The 12,567-nt window shown below is 40.4% G+C and overlaps 1 protein-coding gene across 1 annotated transcript in view; it reads left to right on the forward strand.

Annotated features, from left to right (window-relative positions):
* Window positions 1-239: 239 nt before the first annotated feature.
* Window positions 240-12,567, forward strand: part of Itih2 (inter-alpha-trypsin inhibitor heavy chain 2) — a 34,888-nt gene continuing 22,560 nt past the window's right edge. Inside the window, exons 1-6 of the mRNA XM_076831611.1 lie at window positions 240-323; window positions 1,530-1,604; window positions 3,262-3,294; window positions 4,645-4,814; window positions 7,735-7,839; window positions 10,040-10,202. Coding sequence (XP_076687726.1) covers window positions 240-323; window positions 1,530-1,604; window positions 3,262-3,294; window positions 4,645-4,814; window positions 7,735-7,839; window positions 10,040-10,202 — 630 coding nt within the window. The remainder of the gene's footprint in view (window positions 324-1,529; window positions 1,605-3,261; window positions 3,295-4,644; window positions 4,815-7,734; window positions 7,840-10,039; window positions 10,203-12,567) is intronic.

Consider the following 12,567-nt stretch of genomic DNA (forward strand, 5'->3'; position numbering starts at 1 on the left):
TGGCTTTGCTGTTTGGATAACCTCTGGGTGTCTTTCCACCCCCACAGATCAAGTTGGAGCTCCCAAACAAATATTTGTCCCGATTTTGAGCACAGTTAGAGAGCTTCCTTCTCTTTCTCCTTTTTTTTTTGTCAGGAACTGTGAGCCTCTGTTGTTCCTTTGAACTTGATTCAGGACGAAGCAGTGGAATTCTCTCCAGGCCATCTGCTCTGGAGAGCTTGGCAAAGTAGTCCGGCAAAATGAAAGGACTCATGTGCTTTCTCATCTGGTTATTTCTTTTGGAAACACAAGCCTTTGAGATCCCCATAAATGGACTTCCTGAAGTAAGTACATCTAGAGGACTCCTTGCTGCTGTTCTGAACATATATCATTGCAATTGCTTATCAATGACCTTGCTCTGTGTAGAAAGGAAACTTGTAGAACAATCATCAGAGTACACGCATTTATCATGATAATTACTAGAATATGTATTTACCTCTAAAGCATTAGCGGGTTTTGCATGAGAAAAGAGTCAAGTTCAGTGGTCGGGCATTATTGTGTAGCAGTTATAGAGCAGAGCCGGTTGCTCCCTATCTAAAAAGGCCAAAAGATTGCAATGAAAACTCGACGTCATGTATAAACTACCTGCCACAGTGCATGGACTAGCAAGTGTTAACAATTATTAGCTAATACTATTAAGAAATGTCATTATCACTGATTTCCCTAGGAGTCATTATCAAAGCACCATTGCTTTTTATACTAAGTGAACTATGATTTTTGTGTAAAGACTCTTTAAACTTTCCTATTAAAAGGGAATATGGAAAGTGAGCTGCCAAAGTGCAGGAATAATTCTCATTCAAGGGAATTATTCAAGGTCTTCACTTGGGATCCTTGGTCATCTCATGTAAGGAAAGTCTTGAACTGAATCTTTCTGAAATTCATGTAGGAGCTACTGTTATGCCAGGAAAGCAAAATGTGTTATGGGACTATCCTAGCAAATGCAAAGGTCTTGCTTAAAGAAGAATACGATGGCGTATTTGCAGGGGGAGAGAATTACTCTGCTTAGAAATCATTACATTTTCTAACACTTTGAAAACCATCAAATGTGTTAGAAATCTCTAACTGAAGTCAAGACACCCAAATGCATTTGTGATTTTTCAGTCATTTCTAAAATTGGCTTTCCTTTCCTACCTACATTTTTAACTCAGGAAGATGAATTGATCACATCTGTCTAGCCCACCATGCTAAGGCCCCCAGGTCTACCCAAATACTCCCCCATGTACCCACCTAATCACTGGGTCACTTTGGCCACTATATGTATGTCCCATCATCTCCACACAACAAATTTACAGATGTTAATTTCCTTTTACTGACCTCTGAGACTAAACACGCAAACAAAACAGATTGAAAAAAAAAATCATGGTATAAAATAATGAGATGGTCCAGAGGCAGAGGAAAAGGAATAAGAAATAATATTATGACTGCTCCAGCTGCCTCTATTGCTCTAGATATTTTTAATAAAAATAAACATCCTGAATTCTTTTTTTAAGTTTGCAGAATATGGTGATCTGGTGGAATTGTCCCCAGGAAAATTTCAATTTGTGCCAGAGAACCGGAGGTATCAGGTACAGTAAGCTTTACTTCCAATGGGAAAATAGGAGAAAGAGCTCATGGGTGGAGAGGTGAAACAGGTACGATGGTGCCTCTTGCTAGATTTTCTCAAAATCTCACTTCTTAGTGAGTTTAGTGGTTTTTCACCTAGGTGGAAACACTGTCAAGGTTAAATAAAGTGAGCCCTCCATATAGCTCTCCAGTGGCCGCCAGTCATAATGGTCCCCTTAGTTCCCTAAAGGATACATGGCTATGAATTTTCTTCAAAATTAAAGATTCTGGAATGATCTTATTGCCTTATAAGAAATGCCTCTTAGGAAGGATTTTTTTAATCCAGTGGTGATACTTCTCATTGTGACCACACATTCTCCTTCCTCTGGTCACTCTGCCATGGGAAGCTGCTCAGAGAGCACCATGGAAGGAGAAATATCATGCTGGAGGCAGCCTGGATAAAATCCTCTAATTAATGGGGGTGAGCTCGGCAATGCTGGGAAGGGTTTGGCTTTTCCCACACAGAGTCCACTTCTAAGAAAGGAGGTCTTTATGGAAGCAGCACTAAGCTGACTGATGACTTAGTTTGTGTGGGTATCAATGTTTGATGTTTCTAAAGTTCAGGTTTTTTATAGATCAATAATATTAAAACCCAATCAGCTATACTTCATTGAGCCATGGGGGAGAAAACATAATCATCAAACTTTCCATTCAAAAAATCTGAAAGAAAGCAATTGTTGACCTCACCGTGTCATATAGCACCTGCTAAAGCCTGGGTTCAACCCAAGTCAGGCAAGCTGAGCTTATATCCAAAACTTGTCTTATTTTATAACCCATCAGGTATTAAATTTCCACCCATCAATCCTAAGCCATTCGCCTTTCAAAGGCAAGGTGATTTCCATGACACGGGACGGTTACTCATGGGGAGAACCCCCTAGCATGATGTTGAGAGCACAGAAGTTTCCAGGTGCCAGTCACTGTGTTTGGCTCCAGGGCTAATCATGGAGGAAGTACAACAAAGTCCCTGCTGGCATGTAGCTTAGTTTAAAAGGAGACAGAGCCTAGGAAACTGACCCCTCAAGTGAAATGGATAAAAGGTGGATGTTTTGAGTGTAGGAAAGCGCTCCTTGTAAAACACTTAGCTGACCTCATTTGGGGGGGGGGGGGGTGAGGTCAGAGAATTTCAAAGGAAATTCTGCCAAAGCTGAGATGGGAAAGATGGGTAGGACATCACTGGAGGGGGGGGCGCATTGCAGATGGAGGGGGACTGGCAGCAAGAGTGTTTATGACAGTGGGAACAGAGTGTCCAGAGCCCCATGGCAGAATGGAGCACCCCAATCACCACTCAATTGAAGAAAAAGCAAACCAGACAGAGTAAAGAAAATCCATGCTGCCCAGGATAAGTCTGGCTGGACATTTTCACTTAAAAATATTCATTTTAGCATTAGGTCACAGAGGGGTGTGCCCGCAACCAAAAATGGCTGAGAAACTTGTTCAGAGAAACTCACCAATGGGAAAAGAGTTTCTGAGAATATTTGAGATTCATGTCTCAGCTCTAACGAATGAACTACAGCTTAGTACTGAAGGGAAATAAAAATGTTTTTGATGGGGAGACCGTTTTGCCCTTGAGATAATAAATGCCATGCAGTTGAAGGATGATTGTCTAACTTCCTTCCACAGAGAAGCCTTTCTGGAGAATCCGGAGAAGTGATGGTAAGTTTTTCTTTGATTTTGATATAAGTTGATGTGTGAATGATTTTCCCGTTAACCATTACCTGGAAATCAAGCCAGGTGTCTCCTTGGTCTTTGTCACTGAGAGTATTGACCTGAATTTTGAAATACCCCTTTGCCCAATTCTGTTTGTAAATCTTTCCAAAATTCTGCACTAGAGAGTTCAGTATTTGTAGACAGGACAGTTGCCACCAAGGAATAAAAGTGCTCTTTATTTTCTAAAGTTTCACCAAAAACATAAGTTTCATCCTACCATATGCATTTATTGCTACTTAACAGTTTTGATTTAAAACATGACATCTGACAGCTTTGGACAATAAAAGAGTGGCTATGGGAAGGAACTATTAGACATGAAATGGCCCAGTTCCCTGAGACAGTCAAAGTAGACCTCCGAGTGGCCAGAAAATAAATGCCCAAAGTTTACATTGTGCTTCCTGCTCTGAGCTCACAGAAACTGTGGGAAGGTACCATGTTGAAGGGGGAAGAAAAGCAAGGAAATTAGTCTGGATTTTTATCTTAGCTTGAGATGAACTGGGTGTTAACTAGTTACAGGGTTTAATCTTGGACAATAAAGGTTGGGGGTCGAGACCTAGATCTGAAATAAATAACTCGTCTTGGAGTAAAGCAAAATCTAATGTGTCACATACTGGCCATGTCCTTGCCAAGGTTGCACTGACATACAGTGACTTTTACATCAGGGCTACCACAGATTTATCCATTTATGGGTAGAAGGATGTGTATTGGACAATAATTGCATCAAAATTCCTTGTCCCGGATATTCTACTTGCCACCCATACCTGACATTGTTCTCAATTATTTATTGTTCTCAAAGTTTTATTTTGAGGGACAATATGAGAACTGACTAGGAAATTATAATAGATGATACCAAAAAAGACATGTAGCAACATGGGGGGCTACTGCATGAGCCCTTTACCCCGCAGCACCCCTGACTATACCCTACTCTGAAGGCACAGCCAGGACCCCCTTCCAACCCTGTGATCCTGCCTCCTTTCACTAGCTGTGTTCCTGCATTTGAAGTTATTTCCTGGACTTTGTCAATCCAATTTTGCTCCCACAACCATTTTCTACTTGGATTTAAAAAATTTCATAAACTCAGAGAGCTAAACAGCATGGGAAAAATATCTCAAAACAAAGGCCAACTTCTTCTTGTGGGATGCTCTGAGAAGTTAGGAGACTGCTTAGCAGTTGCGAAGTTATATATTTACGAATGCTCTAGAATTGGTCATAACAAATAAAATATACTGATGGTCATGGCGTATACCTAGTTCCATTCAGAGTGATTTTACTATGATGCCTTCTTGACCATTTCAGGAGAATGTTGATCAAGTAACTCTTTATAGCTATAAAGTCCAGTCCACCATTACTTCTCGAATGGCCAATACCATCATTCAGAGCAAGCTGGTGAACAACTCCCCACAGCCTCAGAATGTCGTGTTTGATGTTCAGATTCCCAAAGGAGCCTTTATCTCCAACTTTACCATGTGAGTACTTCTGGGAAGAGACAGATATTGCATGGTTCAAAAGCCCTCCTAATTAAAATGTGACTCTACTGGAGGTTTCTGCTTCCTGAGCTGTGGATCTGCTGGATTTTGAGAGTCCTTGTGGGGTGGATCTCAACAATTCGTTTCTGTCCAAAATATCAGAATTTGTGAAGGATTTGCTTTTCTTTCTAATGAATCGAAGCAAACTTCAAGTTATTACTGCGGCAATGACATCCACTTACTTGCATTTTAATATGCTTTCTTTGGAGGAAAAATACATATGGAGTTGTCCATACTTGTAGGAAACCACATATGAGTATGTGAGCCATAAATCAGTGTCATCTGCCATATGTGTCTATGAGGGAAAAAAAATAGTTGAGAACTGCTGATTAAATCCAATCATTTATTCGGTGCTAGAATTCCTCCATTATATCACTGACAAGTGGGTTATCTGGGCTTGACTTGACTCTTTCCTTAATGATAAACTCACCACTTCCCAAGGCAATCAACTCAATGGTTGACAGCTTTGTTATAATGATTTCTTATACTTAATTTAAATATTTTCCATTTTCTACCCAATGACTCTAAGGCTACACACATAGAATTTTAAAAAAATTCTCTACAAAATATATTTTGAAGTGCTCATGGGTGAAATGATATGCTGTCTGAGATTGGCTTCAAAATAATTGAGGTGGAAAGTGTGGGAGTATAGATGAATTAAGATTGGCAGGGTATTGATATTGGTGTAGCTGGGTGATGGTTTCATGGAGATGGATCATATATTTTTCTCTCAATTTTTCATACATTTGAAAATTTCCAAAATTAAAACAATTTAAACTACACCAATATCTTTTAAAAAGTTAAGGCCAGTTACTCCCTTGGATATGACTTTCTATCCCCTCCCTGCACATTCAGATGACCATCCCCAGAGAATGCCCTCCCTGGTCAGCTCCTCCTGTTCCCTCTGGAACAGACCTGCCTGTGGTCTATTTTCTCATTAAGACATTAGGTCACTTCTCATTTGCTTTGTCTTTCATAACCCAAGATTTAATCATTGATAATTGTGAATGTACAAAGGGTTCAATTAGCAAGTATTGTGGCTGTTAAAAACTGCAGATTCATGTTAATTGTATTTTCAAGTAAAAGAAAGTAGGTGGGAAAAAAAGAATTATGTGAATTGGTGCTCTTTGATGGTTGGCTTAAAAATTTACAACTTTATTTTTTTTAAGTCAGCCATCCCTAGAAAGCAATGGGAAGGGGGAAGCTTTGGGTAGTGGTATTATATGACACCATGTCTAGAAATCACATTTAAAACTATTTAAATACATTCCTATGTTTAAGCCACATAATCAGAACTCACTCTAGTTATCTCTTCTGTTTCCCTTCATTCTTTTTCTTTTCTTCTTCCTCTTCTCATCCCACAAAAGATTTGAAGTGACAAGACAGAATTGTTAAACGTACATTTATTTTAATCCCCTCTGACCAAGGCTGAATTTATAAGACCTTGTAAAATAGCTGTTTCACCATCACTGTTTAAAATGAGCTCATAGTAGCCAAAACACATCTTCTGCCTTTTTATCAAGGGCCTGAATGGTCTACTCTGGGAGAGAGGTCTCTTCATCTTGAAGACCTCTCAGGGTTTTGAGCTTCACTGTAACTTGGTGGAAGAGCATTGGCCTAGACTTGTGGATTCTCATCTCACTTTGGTTCTGACTTGAGTATGCTCCTTGTCACCTTGGCTCTGATTTCTCCCATCTAAAGGGGAAGACCTAGAAATGTGCTACCGGCACGTGGGGCAGAAAGTTCTTTAGCTGTGTCATACATCATGGGCTGTCTGGTGTTCTTGGTCTCCCCCAATAAATGCCAGAAGCACATTCCAGTCACCATAACAATCAGAAACTTTCCCACAAATTTCTAAATGCCTCCTTGGGAAAGAACTGACCATTTAAGTGCTCTAAAGTTCCTATTTGCTCCTAAAATTCTGTAATTCTACTCCTCTAACCAACCATTACTTGGCAAGAATTGGGTACTAGCCAGCTAAAAAATGGGTAGAGACAGAGATGCAAATAGAAGGCAGAGATTCCCAAGGGAGATGTTAGAGAGACAAACACAAACTTTGTGAAAGATTTGCCTGTACCTTCCTCCATCTTTTTGTAGTCTTTTCCACCCCTTGCAAGAAAGCAGCTAGCATTGCTATAACAAAGTACCATAGACTGAGTGGACTTAACCAACAAAAACTGACTTCTCATAGTTCTAGAGACAGCAAAATCTAAGATTCAAGGCAGTGGCAGATTCCGTGCCTAGAGAAGATTCACTTCCTGATTCATAGATGGCCATCTCTTTGCTATTCTCACACGGTGGAAAAGGGCAAGAGAGCTCTTGGGGTTTTCTTTTTATGAGGGCCCTAATCCTATTCATGACCCACTGTTTAGCACTATCTTATTGGGAGGTAGGATCAACCTATGAATTTTGATGGGACCTAAATATTCCAGTTCATTGCAAACCCCCAGGATTTCCTAATTCTTAACTCCTGGAAGAATGATCTGACGAACCAAATGTATGTTGGATAATTAGCAATTTATCAGTCACCTCTCCTAGTCACATTTGTCATTCATTCCGAAGGCACACCCAAAGAGAACAATACTTCATCAGGAGGATAAAATGTGGCTATGAAAAAGTTCAAACACAAACAACAGTACATGAAGGAAAAGCTTTAGGGTGGGTGTTAGCTAGGCTCTCGAAAGATAAAGGGAGTCCCATCGACCGATGACTCAAATCTCTCTCTTCTTGTTTCTTATAGATACAAAATGATCATTTCCCACATTCACTAAATCAACCTTAATAAATGGGTTGCTGGTTGTTTTTTAGTTTTGCTAAGACTACTACACTGATCAACCCATTGCCTCCTGTCATTTTCTAGGACTGTAGATGGCACGACGTTCACCAGTTCTATTAAGGAGAAAACTGTGGGCCGAGCTCTCTACTCACAGGCGAGAGCAAAGGGCAAGACGGCTGGACTGGTGAGGTGAGGACTGGGCCACGGTGCTTCCTCTCCCATCCCATTTCCCCAAGGCCAACCAGCCTCCAGAAAGCCACCAAATTAAACAGACAGAAACTCTAAAAGTTAGATGGTAAAATTAGGCAGCACAATTTCTATTTCCCTGCAGGCCTCTCTTCCACCTATAAGATTTGGGAGATCTCACTTAAGTTGGGGGATCTCACTTAGATTTGTGCTTATATTGATTGTCTTATATGGATACTCTATAAATCAACACTGTTTTTTTTAAATAAATTGATTTATTTATTTTAATTAGGTATATATGACAGCAGTATGCAACACTGTCTTTTTTTTTCTTTCTTAAGAGTGCAGAAAGGAACTATATACATACTATATTGGTGATCTTATTAACAAAAACTTACCGTATGTACATAAGGAAAATTTTAGAATTGTTTTTAATGATTTTTTTGCCTTATGTTTACAGCATAGAGCCTTTTAGAGCATCAAGAACTAAGCTTAGATTCTGGGGATATTTTTTTTTCCTCTGTAGTCTTACATAAGACACTGGTTATGCCAAATCACCTCAAAAAAGCAACCTTAGAAGCCAAAAGCTTCAAAGGAATCTTCAATGTATCACTCTTTACACTGCATACCTCTCTGCCACATTGTTTTCTTCTTCATTTCCTCTTCTTCATTCCTAAATGCACCTCTAGTTGAAATTCTTTTCATGTCAGTCATGCATTTGTCTATTTAGAAAAAAAAAATGCATCCATGTCAACTCTGTACCCAGCTCTGTTAGAAGCAGCAGCAACACAAAAACAAACACTGTCAGACTTGTGGAAGAAACAGACAAGGAGAGTGGCTATCCTGTGGATAATGGGCAATGCTGATGTAGGTGGGATTCTGAGTACCAAGCATGCAATTCTGTTTGGAGGGTCCAGAAAATCTTCAGAGACTGATGTTACAGCTGAGCCCAAACAGATACATGGAATTCAGCCAGGCAGAGAAAGGAGAGAAGAAATTTGAAGACAGGGAACACATCCAGCCCCCCTGCAGGTTAATTAGTTCTTTGTCTTCATCACCTTGCGAGTTTTGCACATGGAGTACATCATCCATTCATTTATTCATCCCACATACTCGAGATTCAGCGGAGAACATAGAGCTCTCCTTCTAACCCATTCCTCAGATAAACATGGCCTCTTCCAGCATGTTCTGCCTCAAAGCTTTGCACTAGACCATATTCACCTTTTTCTTCCACTACCCAGTATCCCAAGCTGACTGCCTTCAGTACTTCCCTGACCCTAAATGTGTTGATTATGTATAAGTTCATCTTGTTTATTTAGTTGTTTCATTTTTAAAAGCCATTCATTGTTACAGGGAATAGTGGTCCACTCCTGTAATCCTGGTGATTCAGGAGGCTGAGGCAGGAGGATTGTAAGTTTGAGGATGGCTCAGCAACTTAGCACAAGCCTGTCTCAAAATAAAATGAGTCAGTGTAGCTCAATGGTAGAGCACTCCCCAGTACCAAAGAGAGAGAGAGAGAGAGAGAGAGAGAGAGAGAGGAAAAAAAGTCATTTGTTGTTAATCCTAATATTGGAATCACCCTCGCTGGATAATTCTGCTGTTTATTCTTTAAAACCATAAACACTTCAAGATCAATGATCACATAGAACTCAATATGTACAGTGACTAAATACACAGCATGCTTATACTGAAGGTATGTATTCAATTTGATGAAATAATTCTCCTTGAATACCTTCAAAAATATAAAGAATCCCTAGAATAGGTCTTGAAATGCACTATAGGAAATATTTGCTGTCTCTGGAGGCAACTAAACTTGGGTTTACAAGTCTTGGAGCTACAGTTGACCAGCTGTGGGATCCTGAGTAGATTACCTATCTACATGAGCCTCATTTTTTATCATCTAAAAGAACTGTTGTGTCAGAGATGAAATATGTCAAGTTCCTGGCACAGGAGAGGGTTATTTTTTGCAGACAAAATTCACATCAGAAGTTCTAGAAGCCACAGATAGGGGAGGAGAGGAAACAGAATTGCTTGGTAGGATTAAATTTATCCAGAAGTTGCACTTTTCTCTTTCATACCTATTTCATAAGCAACTGAGCAGGTCTGATCTCCCAGGACAAGACTAGTTGCCCGCTGGCTAGATTCTGGGCCTCACAGTTCAATCACGTGCGTGATGACTTGTGTTGGGGGCTCCTGCATTTAGGAGCAGAGCTGTTGATATGGAGAACTTCAAAACGGAAGTAAACGTCCTCCCTGGAGTCAAGGTGCAGTTTGAACTTCATTACCAAGAAGTGAAGTGGAGGAAGCTGGGGTCCTATGAGCACAGGCTTCATCTGCAGCCTGGACGACTGGCCAAACACCTGGAGGTGAGTGGGGCTCGTGGCAAGTGCCTTCTCTTATGGTGCCTATCCCTGACTTAAACTTTTGTCACTACTCTTGTGTTTGGTGCATTTGGCTCTGCAGTACACTGTGGTGTGCCAAAAAGATTTGAGCTTGGAATCAGCCACACCACTGCCTTATAGATTTTGAAAGCAGCTCAGCTGCTTTGTAGCTGTGTTAGTTTTTTAGGGTGCTGTAACAAACCACCACAAATTGTGTGGCCTGAAACAACAGAAAGTGTACTCTCTCCCACTCCTGGAAGACAGGAGTCTGAGATGAAGGTGTCAGCAGAACTACACTCCCTCTGGAGGCTCTGGGGAAATTCTGCTCCTTGCTTCTTCTGGTGTTTGCAGCTGCTAACATTTCTTGACTTGTGACCTTTGGCCATGACACTCTTAACTTCTTCCCCAAGGTCACTTCACTTTCTCCTCTGGGCATCTCAAGTCTCCCTCCATCTTTTTCTTATAAGAACACTTGTCATTGGGTTTAGGGCTCATCAGCTAGAACAAAATCATCTCGCCTCAAGATCCTGAACTTAATTGCATCCGTAAAAATCCCATTTTTCAAATAAGCCATTCACAGGTTTCGGGGGTTTGAGGTAGCATATCTTTCATGGAGGCTTCCCTGAAACCCATACCATGATCTTCATGGTCAAGTTATCCTGAGTCTCCACTCTCTCATATTGAAAAAGGCTGATAGAACATACTTGCATTTCTTACAAGTGAGATGAACTTACTAAAGTAGGTGGAAATAATTGTAAGTTAGATGAATTCATGGAAATAGGAGCTCAGTGAACGTTGTCTTCCCCTCTCACCCCAACACCATCATCTCAAGAGAGCCAGGCCTTTGGCATTGAATAATCCACTTGAACTTGACTTTGCTTTAAAAATGGAAATGTTCTTTTCTTTGCTTAATTCTCTGTGACATCATATGAACATTTTGTGTGAGAGGCAGTGACACAAGAGGAGACCTAGGAGAGTGCACAACACGTGTTTCCCCTTGACAGATGGGAAAGTGAAGCCGACAGGTTGCAAATTGCTCCTACACATAGCAGGTAAAAAGCAAAGTGGTGGTGAAATTTTGATTCTAATTTGGAAATCTGCATATCTGATAAACAATATCCCCAGTTTGCTCTCAGCTCCCTATCAGGGCAAGTGACAATGACTTTGTGGGAATTCGAAGAAGATGTCCATTCTCCAGGCAAAACAGCTGTATACCAGGGCACGTGGCTTGACATGTGGGCGCGAGGATGGCCTACCCAACTAAATGTGTGATTCTGATTATTTTTCCAGTAGGGACAATAGATGTGTGCCCATCACTTATATTCTTTTATTCAATACTAAGAATCTCATAGAAATAGTATCAGGCAGCACTTACATCTGATAAGCACCACGCCACTAATGAGGCCATTGTTGAGATTGTTGGGTTTTGGGTTTTTTGGGTTTTTTTTGAACCGGGGATTGAACTCAGGGCCACTCAACCACTGAGTCACATCCCCAGCCCTATTCTGTATTCTATTTAGAGACAGAATCTCACTGAGTTGTTTAGTGCCTTGCCATTGCCGAGGCTGGCTTTGAACTCGAGATCCTCCTGCCTCAGCCTCCTGAGCCACTGGGAATAACAGGCCTGTACCACCACGCCTGGAGAGATTGTTAATAATAAAAATTATATTGACAAACAACTATGTAAATGATATGAAAACACATGCCCTCTATAATATTTGGGGGAATATATTTAGACCTCTGCTGTCATTAAATCCCCACCACAATTTATGAGAGAAATATCATTACCCTTCATTTACACATGAGGCAACGGAGATTCAGATGAATAACTTGTCTAAGGTCACATAGCTAAGAAAAAGTTAACTGCATTCTATGCTATAAATTCCAAAATTTAAGATTATAAATTTGGTTCCATGCAGATAATGATTCTTAAAGCATATATCAAGTAGCACATAAACATTTCTTACATTTTTGGAATTTTTATTCACTCTTAAATTTTCTATGCTCTGAGGAATTGCTCCCTTTTAAGATGTGACAGACAGGGTTTGCTATCTTAGAAAGAGTTAGGCAGAGGCAAGTTGACTGATTTCTGGCCCCTAATAAGCAGGCCCTAACTAGATGTGGGATCTGGGCTGTAAGTTAATTTAACTTAGAATTCTCTGGCCTTTATTTTGCCATCTGTGACATGAGAGGGTTAGACTAGACAATATTTAAGGTACTTTCCAGCTCTAACATTCTATGGCCTTGTCCATTTCCCAAGAGATTTAATCTTATCCAGCGATAAGCTAAGGAAAAAACAAAGATGACAGACCTTCTCCTTGTCTTGATTCCAGAAGCGCTTTTCCAATCA

The sequence above is a fragment of the Callospermophilus lateralis genome, chromosome 13, assembly GCF_048772815.1.
Source record: "Callospermophilus lateralis isolate mCalLat2 chromosome 13, mCalLat2.hap1, whole genome shotgun sequence".
NCBI classification, from domain to species: domain Eukaryota; kingdom Metazoa; phylum Chordata; class Mammalia; order Rodentia; family Sciuridae; genus Callospermophilus; species Callospermophilus lateralis.